This window comes from Lynx rufus, unplaced genomic scaffold, assembly GCF_022079265.1.
Source record: "Lynx rufus isolate CCGP_SWC_20201006 ecotype Redwood Valley unplaced genomic scaffold, mLynRuf1.p SCAF_5, whole genome shotgun sequence".
NCBI classification, from domain to species: Eukaryota; Metazoa; Chordata; class Mammalia; order Carnivora; family Felidae; genus Lynx; species Lynx rufus.
The window spans coordinates 146,400,225-146,418,879 of record NW_025814867.1 but is presented as its reverse complement, the minus strand read 5'-3'; the positions used below and the strand labels follow the sequence as shown (position 1 = coordinate 146,418,879).

At 46.3% G+C, this 18,655-nt stretch overlaps 1 protein-coding gene across 2 annotated transcripts in view; it reads left to right on the top strand.

Annotated features, from left to right (window-relative positions):
- Positions 1-9,941: 9,941 nt before the first annotated feature.
- Positions 9,942-18,655, top strand: part of URB1 (URB1 ribosome biogenesis homolog) — a 73,623-nt gene continuing 64,909 nt past the window's right edge. For both annotated transcript variants that reach the window (XM_047099686.1, XM_047099685.1), the window contains exons 1-4: positions 9,942-10,142; positions 13,357-13,496; positions 14,341-14,492; positions 15,460-15,592. In XM_047099686.1, the coding sequence (XP_046955642.1) occupies positions 10,001-10,142; positions 13,357-13,496; positions 14,341-14,492; positions 15,460-15,592 (567 nt within the window). In that variant the 5' untranslated portion in view covers positions 9,942-10,000. The remainder of the gene's footprint in view (positions 10,143-13,356; positions 13,497-14,340; positions 14,493-15,459; positions 15,593-18,655) is intronic.

Below are 18,655 nucleotides of genomic sequence, written 5' to 3'. Positions count from 1 at the left end.
GTGGTGCCATTTAGAGCTAATGTAGCTGAGACTAATCAGAGTAGAGGCCTCATAGGTGGTAGCTGTGATAATAAGTGTAACCGTTTCTTAGTGAATTATTATTTACTGAGCAGAAGACAGTGTTTGATTCCCATTTGAACCCCTGGGAATGTCTTCGTGATCAAATATACTTTTCCTTCTTAGACTATAATTAAAATGTTTTCCAACTTGTTCCTTTCAATAACAGTGCCCCTGGTCCCCTGGTGGGACCCTGGAATGGGTTTAATTAGCAGAATTTAGTTTTCCTTTTCCTGTGAACTGACTAGGACACTCTCCCCAATCCTGGTTTTTGACTATTCCCTTCTTCCCCCCACCTCTGATCCACTCTGTCAGTCTCCTCAGGCTTGGCCCACCTCCTCACCCTCTTCCTCTGCCTGGAAGTGTCCCTGTCCCCAACCCTCTGTGATACACCCGAGTTCTTGGGACCGGGCTTTCCTTCAAAATGGCAGCCAAATCTGACACCAGCTCTTCAAAGCGTCAAAGGTCTGACACCGTAGATATAGATATAAATATACTTAGATAGATATTACTTTTGTGGTGATAAAATGCACATGACATAAAATTTAACGTCTTAACCATTTTGTAAGTGCAAAGTTCAGTGACATCAAGTACGTTCACATAGTTGTGAAACCGTCTCTCCCTCCATCTCCAGAACTCTCCATCTTGCAACCCTGAGACTCCGTTCCCATTAAACACTAACTCCCCGTTCCCCCCCTCCCTCCAGGGCCTGACAACCACTATTCTACTTTCTGTCTTTAGGAGTTTGTCTAATTCAGATGCTCATATAAGTAGAATCATACAGCATTTGTCCCTTTTGTGACTGGTCTATTTCACGTAGCAGTATGTCCTCAAGATTCATCTGTGCCTTAGCATGTGTCAGCATTTCCTTCTTTCTCATGGCTGAGGAACATTCCATCGTATGTATGTACCACATTACCACCTCTAGTGACATCGTCTCTCCCCTAAAGAAGAAAAGGGGATGGTCAGAGTTTCCCCCTTGGTCAACAGCAGTAAAAACCCGTCAGCAAAAGTCTCAGGGAGGTGAGGGATTGGCCGGGAGGCCCAGGACTGTTGCACAGGCTCCGGGAAAGGGGAAAGCTGGAGCTTCAGGAGGTTCAATTACCGCTTGCCAAAGAAATGCCACCAGGAACTGTCAATGGCGCCCTCTGTAGGCGAGAATCTTAATTTTTTCTTAGTAATGGTGACAGGAGCCCATGAACTCCAAAAATAAATTTTTTTGTGGCAAAATACACATCACACAACATTTACATTTTAGCCATTTTTAAAGGTATAGTTTAGTGGTATTAAGTACTATGACTTCTATCCACCTCCAGAACTTTTTCATTCTCCAAAACTGTGAGATACTATACACGTTAAACACGAACTCCCCATTTTCCCTCCCCTCAGTCCTTGGCAATTCCCATTCTACTTTCTGTGCCTAATGCTTTGACGACTCTAGGTAGCCCATACGAGTGGAATCATACAATATTTGCCCTTTTGTGACTCACTTATTTCACTTAGTATAGTGTCTTCAATGTTCATCCATGTTGTAGCAAATGTCGGAATTTCTCTCCTTTTTGATGTGGACTAATATTCCATTGTATGGACATATCACATTTTGTTTATCCAGTCATCTATCCATGGAACTTAGGTGGCTTACACCACATTGGTTACTGTGAATAATGAACATGGGTATAAAAAAAATGGTTTTAATTTAAATTATCATTCCCAAGAAAAAGGGTAAAGCTACCAAAAGGAAAACAAATACAAGTCCATTGACAGGAATTCAGAATCAACAAAAAGTGATTTCCAATTAAGGGTATAGAGCAGAGATTCCAGAACTTTTTCAGTTCATGGTGTCCTGAGTGTCTCAGTGATTTTGCATAGAGCCTCTAGGTCAAAACAAACAAAAATCTGAACTGCTCTGTTTGTTAAGTAGCTAGATCCAAACTTAATAAGTATTTATGTTCCAACAGTTAAGTAGTTGTTTGAAAAAAACACACATTTATTGAAAGAAAATGTTTTGTTTTTGTTTTCGAGAGAGAGAGTGTGAGTAGGGGAGAGGGGCAGAGGGAGAGAGGGAGAATCTTAAGCAGGCTCCACGCTCAGCACAGAGTTCGACGTGGGGCTTGATCCCACGATTGTGAGATCATAACCTGAGCTGAAATCAAGAGTCTTCCGCTTAACCGACTGAGCCACCCAGGTGCCCCCCCCCAATAAAAATCCATTTTTATTTTGTTCTTATCTAACCACCATTATTTACTAGTGAGGTATGTGCACCTGTTGGGCATGTCACTAACTCTCCAACCTTGAAATCAGATTGGACACCGCCATCTTTATTTTCTGCCCTATGTTGTTTTTTCTCGGTACTTGCTTTTTATCAAAATCGGGCGCTTCACTGACTGAGCCACGCAGGTACCCCTAGCACCAAATTTAAATGGCTAAGTGGGACAAACAGTTCTGAGACTGTTCTCCCATCGCTGATTAATTTAGGGGTGGTACATATTCAGGTTTGTATTCATTTAGCCTTCTGAATGTTCTGGGCAGACTTGGTGACCTTGCCAGTTCCGGCAGCCTTCTTGGCCACTGCTTTGATGGCACCCACATCACCCTCTCTCTCATGTCAGGAACAGCAAAATAACGCAGAGGAGGGTAGTCAGAGAAGCTCTCAACATACATGCATTTGTCAGCAATCATATCAACAATGGCTGCATCACCAGATTTCAAGACTTTGGAGCCATCTTCCAGCTTTTTCCCTGAACAGCCATCAATCGCCTTCAGCTCAGCACATTCACAAAGCAGTGGGAGCTACGCGACCATCCAGCACAGGTGTGTAGCCAGCACTGATTTGGCCTCGATGGTTCAGGATAGTCACCTGGGTCACACCACCAGCTGCTTAGATTGGTGGGTCATTTTTGCTGTCATCAGCGAGGTTGCCATGATGAACATTTTTGATAGACACGTCCTTGGCATTGAAGTCCCTGTTGTCCCCGGGAAGAGCTCCTGGCAAAGCTTCATGGCGCATTTCAACACACTTGACTTCAGCTGTAATGTTGACTGGAGCAAAGGTGACCGACCACCATCTCAGGTTCGAGAACACCAGACTCCACTAGGTCTACGGGGACAGTACCGGCACCTCCAATTTTGTGGACATCCTGGAGGGGCGGACAAAAGAGCTTGCCAGTTGGATGAGTTGTGGCAGACGCAATACAGAATTTCCGGCAGCGTGGTTCCACGGGCATTGCCATCTTTGGGGGTGACTTTCCACCCCTCGAACCAAGGCATGTTAGCACTTGCCTCCGGCACATTGTCACCATTCCAACCAGAAATTGGCACCGAGGCTACTGTGTCGGGGTTCTAGCCAACTTTTTTTTTTTTTATTTTTTAAAAAAATTTTTTTTCAACGTTTATTTATTTTGGGGACAGAGAGAGACAGAGCATGAACGGGGGAGGGGCAGAGAGAGAGGGAGACACAGAATCGGAAACAGTCTAGCCAACTTTTTAAATGTAGGTGCTGACTTCCTTAGCGATTTCCACATGCCTCTCCTGGCTGAAGAAATCCACCTTGTTAACACGGACAATTAGTTGCATCACGCCCAGTGTGTAAGCCCGAGGGCACGCTCTCAGATCTGCCCGTTCTTGGAGATACTGCTTCAAATTCACTGACACAGCAACAATCGGGACCCCACAGTCAGCTCGAGATGTGCCGCGATCACGTTTTTGATAAAGTCTCTGTGTCCTGGGACATCAACGCTGGTCACGTAATACTTGTCTCCAGTTTCTGTGGAGAGCTATCAGTGGTGATACTAACTCAGGTTCAGCTTTCAGTTTATCCAAGACCCAGGCACCTTGAAGGGCCTCTTTCCCTTCTCAGCAACCTCCTTTTCAATTCTTCAACGATTCTTTGGTTGATCCCACCACATGTGTAGATCAGATGGCCAGTAGTGGTGGACTTGCCTGAATCTACACGTCCAATGATGACCCTGCTGGTAGGAATCTTTCCTTTCTCACTTGGCTGAGATTCAGCGGTGGTTTCCACCACACCTCTGTTCTGGTGGCCAACCCGTGACAAAAAAGGGGTGTCATCGTCACCATGCACCAAGTTGCTATATATGCATAGGCATAGGTCTTTGTTTTGGATAAACTTTCTATGTTGGAATATTCTCGATTTACAGAAAAGTTGAAAAGAGAAGGATTCTGTATACTCTCACCCAGTTCCCTCTAATATCTGTATTTTTCACACTTCTACGATACGTTCGATAAAACTAAGAACCCACATGTGTACACTGCTATTAACTAAACTCCCGACTTTATTTGTAGTTCACCAGCTTTTCTCTCAGGGTCTTTTCTCTGTTCCAGATCCAGCCCAGGGTATCACGTGCTTTTAGTTATCGTATCTCCTGAATCTCATCTGATCTGTGACAATTTCCAAGTCTTTCCTTGTTTTTCATGGCCTTGACAGTTTGAAAGAGCACAGGTGATGTATTTTTTAGACTGTCCTTCAATTTAGATTTATTTGACATTGTTCATGTGACTGGGCTGGGTTATGGGTTTGGGGAAAGAGACTGCAAAGGTGATGTCCTTCTCATCATATCACAGCAAGGGGACAAGATAGCAACAGAACTTATCACTGGTGATGTTAGCCTTGATCACGCAGTTAAGGTGTTTACCGTGTTTCTCCACAATAAAGCACCAATTTCCCTCTTTCCTAATCTAATCTTTGGAAGTTACTCAGTACGTCTACACTGGCGGAGGTGGAGGGAGAGTGTGAATTAAGCTCCATTTCTTGGAACAGGGAGTATCTACGTATATTATTTGGATTACTTGTATAAGAAAGATTTGTAAGGAAACTTGGTTTGTAAGGAAGATTTTCTCCCCAATTAATTTATTTTTGCAATCATTTTTATATCATTTTATATTATATCATTTTATATTATATAGACTTATGTATATTTATTTTATACCTTAGGTGATAATCGAATACTATATTCATTATTTAGTCACTCATATTATTTTATTGGGAATTATTTCCAATTGGTTCCTGTGTCCCTCTGACATATTCCCTCTCCCTTGCTATTTTTTTTTCTCCAGCATTTTGTACTTTATGGTACTACAAGATGCTCCAGGCTTATTTTATGTGTGCTCTGTCCCAGCCTTAGAATCAGCCACTTCTCCAAGGAGTCATGGTTCCTTTTATTTGATAATGGTATTAAAACCCAAGTTCCGGGCACTGGGTATGCTAATTACTACCGGCCCCTTCAGTGAACAGAACTAAAAAATATATGCGTATGTACCAACCTAGGTAGAATGCACCCATATACTTATTTCAGTATCTCTCCATCTCTGTTTACATTAAGCTAAACATGAGATCATGCTGATGTCTCTAACTCTAATCCAGTCCTACAGGGTTCATTCTAGCCCAACCTTCTCGATTATAGGTAACTTTCCTTTCCAGTAGTTGGAAGCGTGGCCCACATCTTCTCCCATCCATTTACTGATTTCCTCAACCCCAGGATACATGAAAAGCAGTTTCAGAGTTGGTAACCCATATCGCCGTAACATGGGTCTGTTTTTGAGTCTATATTCTGTTCCACTGGGCTATTTGTCTAGTCTTTTACCATTCCCTGTAGAATTTGATTATTAAAACTTTGACATAGGTCTTCATACATGATAAGGAAGATCTCCTTATTCTTTTTGGCTTAGCCATTCACAGACCTTTATCTTCCCGTACAAAGTAATCATGATTTTTTGAGTTTCCTAATTTTGATTGAAATGGCAATGGCTTTATAGTTTGATTTAGGAAGAGTTAACAAATTTGCAACATGAAGACTTTCTTCTACAGACACAGCATGTCTCTTTATTTAGTCAAATCTTTTACAATGTTCTCCTTAAACATGCTGTGCACTCTTTTTTAGTTTAATTCTGAGACAATTTACTGGTTTCCCCCACTCCCCTTCGTGAATGGTGTCTTGTTTTCTATTACATTTTTATTTTTTTTTTAATTTTTTTTTCAACGTTTATTTATTTTTGGGACAGAGAGAGACAGAGCATGAACGGGGGAGGGGCAGAGAGAGAGGGAGACACAGAATCGGAAACAGGCTCCAGGCTCTGAGCCATCAGCCCAGAGCCCGACGCGGGACTCGAACTCACGGACCGCGAGATCGTGACCTGGCTGAAGTCGGACGCTTAACCGACTGCGCCACCCAGGCGCCCCTCTATTACATTTTTAAATTAGCTACTGCTAAAGTAGAGGGGATGATACTGACTTGGTAATTTAATCTCATATCTGACAACCTTGTGAAACTCTAGTTACTATTTCTGTTGAATATTCTAACTAGATGACAGTTTTATCTCTTTTCATTCTTTCATCTCTTTTTTGTCTTACGTCATCTCATCACCCAAGATCTTTAGTAATAGACAGTAGCATAAACAGTGGGTATCCCTATCTTTCCTATTGCCCCCCGTCACAATTCAAGTGCATCTACAGTTTTTCTATTACGCCTGATGATTGCTGCAGGCTTTGGGACATAGAGCCTTTATCAAGCTTTTTCTATTCCTAGTTTTATGTGAATTTAATAAATCATAGATTTTTTCAAAAAATAGATTTCAAAAAACCTTTTTTTTCAAAACAATATGCCTTTTCCCATCTATTGAGATAATAACTTGTTTTTCTGCTTTAATCCATTAATGTGGTTAATGACAGACATATTAAACCATCCTTGTATTTCTTTTTTTTTAATTTAAAAAAATGTTTATTCATTTTTGAGAGAGAGACAGAGTGTGAGCGGGGGAGGGGCAGAGAGAGAGAGGGAGACACAGAATCTGAAACAGGCTGCAGGCTCTGAGCTGTCAGCACAGAGCCTGACATGGGGCTCGAACCCACGGACAGTGAGATGATCACCTGAGCAGAAGGCAGATGCTCAACTGACTGAGCCACCCAGGTGTCCCTTGTTTTTTTAAGTACAGTGTTGGTTCAGGTTGGTTAATATGTTATTTACACATATGTATGTCCACAAGTGAGATTAGCCCATCATTTTCTCACTTTGTGTTACCCTTAGCTAGTTTTGTATTTAAGTTCTATTAGCCTCAAAAAAGATACTGGGATACTTTCCTTCTCTCTTGTTTTATGGAACAAACTGAATAAGATAAAGATTATCTGTTTCCTAAAAGATTGGTAGAATTCACCTAAAAATTATCTGTACCTCGAGAAAGGCTTGATTATAATGTCATTTTATTTAATGATTGTTGGTCTATTCAAATTTTCTGGTGCCTTTTGTGCCAGTGTTGGTATGTTTGCTTTTTCTAGAAATGTATCCATTTTTTTTAGTTTTGAAAGTTTTGGGGATAGGTGTTTCTAATATTCTTTATTATTTAAAATCCTGCCAGTTTTGCTTACTTAATCTAAAAAACAAAAACAAATAGCTTTTGGTTTCTGGATATTCTTTAGTTTAGTGTTTGTTTTTTTAAATTCTCTTTGTAATTGATTTCTCTCCTCATCTTTGCTTCTTTTCCCTTCTTTTATCTTTGGGTTGTTTCTGTTGTACTTTTTCCAATTCTTCATTTGAACATGTATTATTAGCTCATTTGTTTTCAATTTTTCTTGACTTCTGACAAAAATATTTTAAGCTATAAATTTTCCTCTAAGAACTGTGTCCCGCAGATTTTGCTGTATGAAGTGTTCCTTTTGTTGCATTCCAAATCTTTCATGATTTTCCAGATGCTTTCCAAGGGTTACTTAGATTTTTTCTCCCTCCCAGCCTTTTGGGATTTAAAAAAAAAACAAAACAAAACTATCTTCTTATTATCAAGGTTAAATTTTATTGCTTGGTGGCTAGAGAACATGGTCTGTAAATGTTGATTTTTTAAAAAATTTATGGGGGCCTCTTTTGTGGCCTAGAACATGGTCAATTTTATGTCTTTCAATGTTATTTCAAAAGAACATATATTCTCTATTCATGGGTATAAAGTTCTATTACTATCATCATGAATATATTGTTGTTACTCAAATTTTCTATATTTTCTAAAATTTCTGTGTAATGAGAAGACGGTAGGTAGACCAGTCTCCATAATACCCTTGAAATTATCATTTGATATTTTATTCTCTAAGTTGGGTGTGGATTTTGCTACATTTTGCTGTTCAAAGAATAGGGCCATCAATTCAATAACCTTGTATTTTGAGTGGTCTAGTCTAAGATTCTGGTCATTGACATAACACATGTTTATTGAGAACATGGCTCTTGTACCAGGATCAGTGCAGACTTCCTGAGTGGATTTGGAAGTATATTTTTAAAAATTGAGGGGCACCTGGGTGTCTCAGTTGGTTAAGTGTCTGACTCTTGATCTTGACTCAGGTCATGATCTCACTGGTCATGAGATCGACTCCTGCACTGGGCTCTGTGCTGACAGTGCAGAGCTTGCTTGAGATGATCTCTCTCCGTTCTCTCTGCCCCTCCTCCCATTGGCGCCCACTCTCTCTCCAAATAAATAAATAAACTTTTTAAAAAAGGCAATGAAGGAAAATAGAGGAGGGTGAGAAGAAGGGGAGTGAAAGATGGATAGGAAGAGCCCACATGAAAGGAAAGTATGAGTCATGTGAGGTCTGGGCAGAGTTTCAGAAGAAACAGCAAGTGCAATAGCCCCATAAAGGATACCAGCTTAGAATGTCATGGGGCAGTGGTGTTTATCTTTAACAGAGCAGAGTGTTCTTCGGGACAAATAAAGCCCTTTCTCTCCATGAAGGCCTTTAATATAGAAAGCCATGTCACTACTTGGAAGTTTACTACTTGAAAGTTTGGTAAGCCCGATACATGAACGAGTGGGGTTAGGGATCTGGCATCAGTGACTCATGGCACTAGGCTGACTGAGTCTGAAGCATCCATCCACACACTTCTGAGCCACTTTAAGTTTTTACTTACTCATTTAAACCTCTACTTTACTGCAAAGCATTTAATTCGGCTCTCAAGTCATTGACATCTTACAAGAACACAGAACTTTTTGTCCCCCGTCAAAGCAGTTTTTCATACACAATGTATCACTTTCTCAGCTCAGGACAGCCCCAAAGATTAGGTAGGGCTGGCTCTGCTGGCTCCATTTCAAGGACGGGAACTTGGATGTGGAAGCCGCTGCACTACTCACGAAGGGTTTTCACAGAAGTTACGTCTCTCCTCGCACCTGCCTGGCCAGAAGGGCTCACGTCCTCCCATTAGTTTGGGGAAGCCTGGGATGGAGGCCAGTGTGGGGCGACATCCCACCCGACAAGCGGGTCTGGTTCGGGCTGTGAGACAAGGTGCGGTCAGAGTTAAGGGCACCTGCACGACCCTCGGCCCAGGTGCCAGAGGAAGACCTCCCGCTCAAGCCCGCCTGGCATTTAGCCAGGGGCAGTCACCCTCCCGGCCAACCCGAAGGCCCTTAAATAGGGAAAGCATCGAAGCCCGTTGTTTGACAAGAGAGTTCTTCTACCGGCAGCGTCAGGGCGCCCCAGGTCGAGAACTGATCCGACTGTGCAGCCGCTTAGCACCGGGGCTCGTGCCCCCAAGGAATGGAGAACCCGGGGACTCCACCCGCCAAGACCCTCGAGAGAGCCACTGGGGGCAGGAGGGCTCCTCCTCACTGTGGCAGGGCTGTGTCGGTTCGTCCTAAGAAGCGAGCGAGCCAGCGTGAACAACAGAAACAGGAGAAACCTCGGGGTTCGGCGCCTGCAGCACCTCCCCGAACGGTGTCTAGCTTCCCGGCCGCCCGCCCCGGTTCAGGCCCCGCCCCGCCCCAGGCCACGCCCCTTCCGCCGGCCCAGTCGCGCAGTCCCGCCCCGACCTCCCACTGAGGTCCCGCCCCTTCCGCCGGTCCCGCCCCTTCCTGCGCACGTGTGGGCACCTGGCACGCCGAGGTGGTGCTCTGCTGTCCGCGCGTCGTCTTGCCGGGTTTCCTGGTGTGTAGATCCCGGCGCGCCCCTGCCCTCTCGGCCATGGGGGTCCCCAAGAGGAAGGCCGCGGGCGGCCAGGACAGCACGGCTCTCCGCGCGGGCGCAGCCAAGCGGCCCCGCTCCGAAGAGCTCACGGGCGTGCGCTTCAAGGCTGAGCTGCGGGGTCCGCAGGGCGCGGAGCCGGGTGAGTGCGGGGCTGGCCGGGGCGGGGAGCACGTGCGGGCGAGGCGGGTCGCGGCCGCGTGCCAGGCTCAGCCCTCCTCTGTGCATTGTTCGGTCCCGGAGTCTCAGAGCCGGGCCTTCCGGTTTGCAGACGGGAAACCGTGGTCCCGGTGCTCAGGCGTCCAGGGTCCCGGGCGGCCGGGGCCGCTGTAGGGCCGCGCGCTGCACTGTCTTGCCCTGGGCTGTCAGCTGGTGGAATCCGCCTTGCTCGGTCGTGACAGTTCCACGCGACTGCACGCCTCTTTTGGCCGGGCGGCATTCCTTAGCAACCTCCAAAACCTCTATTGCAATTGTCAGAGAAGCATATATGTATACTTGCCGAGTCCCAACTGTGAGTCAGCTCGGGGCCGTTCATTGAGACAGTTTGCTGGTTCTGTGGCCGTCAGCGCTATTTTCAAGAGCTTTGAGCCCCCAACACTCAAGCTGATCCGATGACATGTAATAAACTACCGCATGAAGCGTCCCAGGGACTGGTCAGTTGACCAATATGGAACTGGTCTAGTCACTGGACTAGTGACCAATACGGAACAGATTCTGTAATTTCACTTTCTGAAAAGTGTGATCACGCTTCACAACCTCTTGTAATCCATTGGAAAAGTATGTAGGTTAGGAGGAAAAAAATGCAATTGAATTTTTTAAAGAAATTTAAGGTGTTTATTTTTGAGGGACAGAGAAACAGTGTGAGCAGGGGAGAGGCAGAAAGAGAGGAAGGCACAGAATCTGAAACTGGCTCCAGGCTCCGAGCTGTCAGCACAGAGCCCATCTTGGAGCTCAAACCCACTAACTGTGAGATCATGACCTGAGCCGGAGTCGGCTGCTTAAGTGACTGAGCCACTCCTGAGCCACCCAGGAGCCCCAACGATTGAATATGCTAGTATGTGAGAGCACTGGTAGTGTGTCAAAATAGAAGTGACAGCATTTCTCCCTGGTTAAAGAGATTATTAAGTTGATGGCCAGGATAGCCCCACTTAACAATTTGTCCTCCCATAAATTTTGTTTTTAAACATTTGATGCCTGCAACTGCCAGCCAGTGCTTTGAAGATGATACCTGCTTTAGCTCAGAGTGCTACATTTCAGTCATTCGTTCATTTCTGCGTTATTTACTAGGGGCTGTGATGTGCTAGAGAGAAAATGGTGAGTAAAAAATCAGACCTGGGCCTTGCCATTCTGGAGCACATGAATAGTGAGGTGGAGAAGGCAGGTGTCAATGAATATAATTACATATGAAGAGTTCCAAGTACCGGTCCTCCAAAGGAGAGGTACATAGGGCCTTCAGTCCTCAGACCTAATCTGGGGGATCAAAGAGGTCTCCCCAGAGGGAGTGGCTTTTCAGCGGAGTTGTAGGTTGGGGTAGGAACAGGGACAGGAACCATTCTGGCAGAAGAAAGAGCATGCTTAATGATTTGAAAGATTGTATTCATGTACGTGTTCACGGTTTTGCTCAGGCAGCTCCTTGGCAGTCAGGTGCTGCATTTGAACAGGTCTCAGAAGGAAACTCGGGTTGACGGGCAGTGGGTACAGATGAGGTAGTTGGAAGACACGGCGAAGCTGAAGTCAGTGGGTGAAAGTGTGAATCTGTTGTATGAGATTGTGTTGAATTTGTGTTTGAATCTGGTCTCTCTCTTGGATTCTGTCTCCCTTTTGATGTGTTCTCATAGCTTCCTGTGATGTGATCTCCTGACAGATCAGAGAAGTGGAATTGACAGATGTTGGGGGTTTTGATTTCATCCAGGCATTAGGAAAGGTTTTTTTGTTGTTATTTTTGTGTTGTCTTTTTACGTAGCTTTATTTTTTTTTTTTCAACGTTTTTTATTTATTTTTGGGACAGAGAGAGACAGAGCATGAACGGGGGAGGGGCAGAGAGAGAGGGAGACACAGAATCGGAAACAGGCTCCAGGCTCTGAGCCATCAGCCCAGAGCCCGACGCGGGGCTCGAACCCACGGACTGCGAGATCGTGACCTGGCTGAAGTCGGACGCTCAACCGACTGCGCCACCCAGGCGCCCCTACGTAGCTTTATTGACATACGATTGACATAACTGATGTAAGTTTAAGATGTACGATGACAGGTGCCTGGATGGCTCAGTCAGTTAAACATCCCACTCGTGGTTTTGGCTCAAGTCATGACCTCACGGTTCGTGAAATTGAGCCCTGTGTCGGGCTCTGCGCTGACAGCGTGGAGCCTGCTTGGGATTCTCTCTCCCCCTCTTTATCTGCTCCTCCATCGCGCGTGCTCTCTCCTTCTCTCTCAAAATAGAAAAACTTGAAAAGATGTACAGTGAGATGATGACACACATATACTGTGTGAAATGATTACCACAGTAAGCTTCAAGTATATGCTACAGTACTGTTAATTACAGTCACCATGCTGTACATTAGATCCCCAGAACTTACTCATCTTTCTCATTATTTTTTTTCTTTTAAGCAAACTCTGGCCGCAATGTGGGGCTCAGACTCTCCACCCCCAGATCAAGGGTCGCATGCGCTACCTACTGAGCCAGCCGGGTGCCCCAGAATGTACTCATCTTTATAGCTGAAAGTCTGTACGCTTTGACTGACATCTCCCCATTTCTGCCACCCCCCAATCCCTGGCCACCATTCTGCTCTCTGTTTGTATGAGTTTGGCTCTTTTAGGTTCCACCTATAAGTAGAACATACAGCGTTTGTCTTTCTCTGACTTACTTCACTCTGTGCCCTCAAAGGTCCATACGTGTTGCAAAAGGCAGAGTTCCTTCTCTCTTCTGGCTGAATAATAGTTCCTTGTATATACACTTAGATACAGATCAGCTGCACCACATTTTCTTTATCCGTTCTCTGATTTTACCCCCTTCATGGAGGTGAGTGTATGGCTTCAGGGTTAGATTGGTCTAGACCCAGAGGGTGCCCAGGAGTGGATCGATGTCAGTGGTGGGGAGGATCCTTGCCCCTAGAAGGCTTGGCTCCAAAGCTCTTCCTTTGAAAGTTGTTCCCCTTTACCTCAGTGGAGATAGAGAAAAGGCCATGTCAGAACTCTGGATGGCCCCGTCTCCGCATTGCTGCTGTGTTCTCCCTCCGGGTGAGCGGCACCTCCAGCCGCCTGGATGCTTCTGCTGGAAATCTGCCTCTGTCGCAGCCGCGGCTGTGATTGTTGCTAAGGAGACCGTCCCTGTTAACATTTGAACGTTACTCTTATTTCAGCCTTGGAAGCATTTGTCGCTGCTGCCAAGAAGCTACCGAGGGAAGACGTGTATGATGTTGTGGAAGGGTACATAAAGATTTCGGTTGAATGTGCAGAGATTTTCCAGCTCCTGAGCGGGGAGAAGCGGCCGGAAAGTGAAGTATGTCATTCCTCACCTGGCTTGCTGAAGAGAAGACAAAGTTCACGCCACTATGGTGTTGAGCTTGATGGAGAGAAATGTGATAGAAATTTCCAGAACATTATCACCTTTCTATAGAAGACTATGTTTTGTTCCTGTGTCATAGGAATACATCCAATTTTGCATCATGACTTTTTAAAGCATGTGAATGGAAAGTGCTAACTTCATGTTAGTGAATGATACCAGAGGGAAGGACCATAGACCCTTAATCTCAATGCACTTGGTTTTGCCATGGTTTGTTTTTAAGCAATCTCTGCACCCAACCTGGGGCTCAGACTTGTAACCCCAAGATCAAGAGTCGCATGCTCCACCAACTGAGCCAGCCAGGCGCCCCCTTGACATGGTTGGTTTGTTTTGACAAAAGGGAAATAGGTAGAAACCGCATATCATAGTTGCAGACACATATTGAGTTGAGACTTCTGGTTCCAGAGACGTTCAGAATTTGGGATATTTATGAACCTGTTGAAATCTCAGGGTTATTGCTGTAAGACTGTGGACCTGAATATCCCCAGAGCAGGGAGGTCCAGTCATGAGTAGAGATCTCTCTTTTCATTTCATTTTGTGTAATTATAAGCAGGGAAGAGTTCTCCACTTAGCTGGACCGTGGGAGCAGGACTAATTCCAGAGCTGGGGGTCTGCCGAGCAGCCTGTGAAGCTGTCACCTTCCTGCCTTTGGCTCAGGATCTGAGCAGGCCTGTCATGCACGTTGAAGGTTTTAAATGACTGGCTAGGACAGGAGGAGCGTATGTATAGAGGAAAACCAGAAATGAGCTGATTCATAAGCATTTTAATTCTGTCTTTGCAGACGCTATTAATATTTCAAGTTTTTGAGGCCATACTATTGCGGACAGCGAGCGACCTTTCCCATTTCCATGTTGTGGGAACCAACATCGTGAAAAAGCTGCTGAACAGCCACATGAAGCTCATCTGTGAGTCCCTGTATGCCTCGGGCTACAGGTAAGTTGCCCGCTGTTATGTGGCAAGACCAGCCGTGGGCTCGGTCTGCGTTCAGCTCTCTGGGAGTGCTCTTGACCTTTCCTTCCCTCGTAAAGCCATGGCTCTGCCTCTGCTTCCCCTGGGGCCAGCCCCTCACGCCGTAGACCCCTACCACGCGTCCTTTTCACGCCTGTGCTGCTGTTCTTTTTGCTGTTACGGGAACACTCTGGACATTCTTTACGTTTCCTGCCCTTCTGTCCTAGTGGCTCTTTGTGGTCACCGCAGTCTCCCTCCCTCTCTCCTTCAGGACCCTGTGGTCCAGAAGTGTCATCTCAGGGAGGCCTTGCTCCACTGTCCTCCATTTGCTGTCACTTTCTGTCCTTTTAGCTGGCAGGCAGAAGTATCCATTTGTAGGTCTATTCGTGCAGCCAGACATTTGACATAATGTTCTAGGTCCGTCTATTGACTGTCCACTTCCCTTTGCTGGAATGCAAGGTGCATGCAGGCGGGGGCCTTGAGTGTCGTATGAGATGCTGTCTTCCAGCACCTCGAACGGGGCCTGGGGTGTGGTAGGCACGCAGTCAACCACGGGTTTTGGGGGGCAGTGGAACCGAAAGGCAGCTGAGAGCTTGCTTTTGGAGACGCCCGCTCCGAAGATGTCTTCGTGCCCTCAGTGGCGGGGACGAGCCGCGGGTCTCCCAGTTACGTGATGAGTTAGTGGGGAGAGACCTTGCCATCTTTGTGTCTCACATTTTGTATTCTTGGATCCTCTTCAGACTCCGTTTTTAAGCTTTATTTGGAGATTGTGTGAAGTTTTGGTTTTGGGTGTTTTTGTTTTTGTTTTTGTTTTTTTAAGCATGCCTGCCTATCTGTTTCCTTCCTTTTTCTGATTTGGGGAGAGCAGACCGCACAGCCTGGAGTGCACTTGGCTTTGCAGTGAAGTGGCTTTGTGCTTCTGCTCTTCCTCACGTGCCTGATGTTCCCACAGGATGGCTCGAGCCTGTCTCAACCTGATGGCCGCCATGGTGACCCAGGGTCCTGAGGCCGCCAGGGACGTCTGCAGCCATTTTGATTTGAATAAAAAGACCTTGTACACCCTGGCGACCAAGAGGGATTCAAAGGTGAGGAGCTCCCAGCGTCTTGTACCTCCCGTGTGTTTCCTTGCTCCCTGGAGGGCCGTAGCAGTTAGTTTCTTGTCCTTTCTTCGACTTTGGTCTTCATGGGGGCGGAGTAGAAGGCCTGTATGTGTGGCAGAGCCTGGATGACAGGGACATCTGAGGACGGCTTCTCTGGGGGCTCAGCATCGCCATGCCCTCCTGGCCCGTGAGGATGACATAGCTCGTGAGCGTCTTCACAGAGTAGACGGAATAACCTCCCACGTACCTCGTGGGGTGTCCCGGTCCTGGTCCTATTCTGTCCGTTTTGGAGAAAACCCTTGGAAGTTTCAACTAGGAAGTGGCATCATCAAGGAAGATACTTAAGGCTTTTTAATGTTTCTTGTGCCTCCTGTTTGTACATCTTATAAAGAGTAGGTGCTGGACTGTGCCAAAGAGAATGGAAGTGTGAATGGTTTTCAGGAGAGTTTTTTTTTTTTTTTTTTTTAAATGTTTATGTAGTTTTGAGAGAGAGGGAGACCGAGACACTGAAGCGGGCTCTGTGCTGACAGCAGTGGGCCCAACACGGAGCTCAAACTCACAATCCATGAGGTCATGGCCTGAGCCGAACTCGGACATGCCCCTCAGGAGAGCTGTGTTTTTTTAAAAAAAAAATTTCCCAGGCACCTGGGTGGCTCAGTCGGTTAAGCGTCTGACTTCAGCTCGGGTCACACAGTTTGTGAGTTCGAGTCCCACGTCGGGCTCTGTGCTGATAGCTCGGAGCCTGGAACCTGCTTCGGATTCTGTGTCTCCCTCTCTCTCTGCCCCTCCCCCGCTCACGTTCTGTGTGTCTGTCTCTCTCTCATAAACATTAAAAAAAAAAAAAAAAGCTCCCTGGTGGCCCTAGAAGTTTCACTTGGGTTGAGAGAGGTTCTTGAGGAGAAAGCACGAGTTTGAGGACTCAGAAGCTGCAAAGAGTTGTGTGAGCCCTCCCTGCTGGCATGGCTGTGCCGTCGACAGCTGGGGCTCCGTTCTCCACACCCCCATCCCGAGCACAGACGGCAGACCGACGGTCAGCAACCTGTCTGCCCAGGTGGAGGGCCACGTGAGCGTGATTTACTTCCGCACCCCGTTCTCTAACTCTTCAGGGATTCGGAGTTTCCGCACCTCCAGGTAATAGACTGAAGGTTAATCATAGTAACATCAAGTAACTTGTTGGCTTCGGGAGGTTGGGCCCCGTGTTGAGGGTTTTCCTGGAATTACAAACAAGGTGTTCCCTGAGGAAAAAAAAAAAAAAATCCCAGATCTTAGTGTCTCGCGGATTCTCTTTTTTTAGTACCGTGAATTATTCACATACTCTGTGTCAACAGATTCCGTGCATTGAGTGATGGCTCCTGACATTTAAATGCATCTCGAAAAAGAATCTGCGTGCCGTTTGCACAATAGGGCAGATGTCATGCTTCTTTGGTCTTACCTGGCAGTCAGCCTGCCAGTAATTACCCAGCAGATTCCCTCCCTGCTTCCACTCCCTCTCTCTTGACCTCAACTAGCTCAGCCTCCTAAGTAAAATATGTCAGTGCCCAGACCACCCACCAAGACACGACTGGGGCGTCCCTGCCTGAACCCCGGCTGTAGGCTGCGCCCGCTTCACCTCGGGGTCTCGGCAACTTATTTTACGTTTCCTCGGTCTGTAAAATGAGAATTATCGTCAAGATGAAAGTGTTTTTACTTTGTGGCATACCTTAAATGTTTTGTTTTAGGAAATGGTTTTAGACATTAATTTTTTTTTTTCCCATCTAGGGATGTCAGGGACATTAAAAAAGAGAGCAGCACAGAGAATCCCCACCTACCTGTCCTCCAGCTGCAGGCACGGCCCCCTCTCCCACATGTTTGGTTGTTTCGGGACGGTCTAGTGCCGCAGATCCCACCCGGGAACCGCATTTCCCCGTAAAAATTTCAGCGTGTACCTTTAACAAAAAGTGAGCTTTTAAAATTTTTTTTTTTTTTTACGTTTTATTTTTGAGACAGAGAGAGACAGAGCATGAACGGGGGAGGGTCAGAGAAAGGGAGACACAGAATCTGAAACAGGCTCCAGGCTCCGAGCTGTCAGCACAGAGCCCGACGTGGGGCTCGAACTCACGGACCGCGAGATCACGACCCGAGCTGAAGTCGGACGCTCAACTGACTGAGCCACCCAGGCACCCCAAAGTGAGCTTTTAAAACAAAACCACACTACCATCACCACACCTAATACTGCTCACAATTCTTAGTATCAGTGAATGCCCATTTCGGTCTCCGTTTTTCCCACTGTCTCAGAAATGTCATGGGGCGCCTGGGTGGCGCAGTCGGTTAAGCGTCCGACTTCAGCCAGGTCACGATCTCGCGGTCCGTGAGTTCGAGCCCCGCGTCAGGCTCTGGGCTGATGGCTCAGAGCCTGGAGCCTGTTTCCGATTCTGTGTCTCCCTCTCTCTCTGCCCCTCCCCCGTTCATGCTCTGTCTCTCTCTGTCCCAAAAATAAATAAACATTGAAAAAAAAAAAGAAATGTCTTTACGCTTTGTGATTCAGATCAGGATCCAGACAAGGGCCACCCATTGTGTTTGGTGGGTATGTTTCTTAAATTCCTTCCCTGGCTTTGAGTTTTCTCAAAGCCCCGCCCCCCCCAACCTTTTTCTCATGCCCTTCGGTTATTGAAGAAGCTGATAGATCGATAGATCTATTTTTTCTTAATGGGTGTGTTTTAGCATCTTGGAGGGAATTCTTAAAGGTTTGTGAAAAGAGTTATTTTTCATCCAGCCAAAGAAAGCGCTGTTCAAATCCTTTGCCAGAGAGCAGTTTTACCAAATACGTTTTGGTCTATTTTAGACAGCGTTTTGCAGAACGAGCCGTAAAGAGCCCGGGATGCTTTCTTCCTAGGATAATAACGCTGTGAAGTCAAGAGAGTAGGAATGGGGCATGTGGCCCTCTTGCCTTCGATGGAGCTTGCTGGGACAGAGGGCAGAGGCCCAGGGGACAGTGAGGGGCTGTCTGGCCGGGGGCGTGAGCGGGAGGCAGGGCAGTGGCTGCTTGGAGGGGGTGCACGCTGTGTCTAG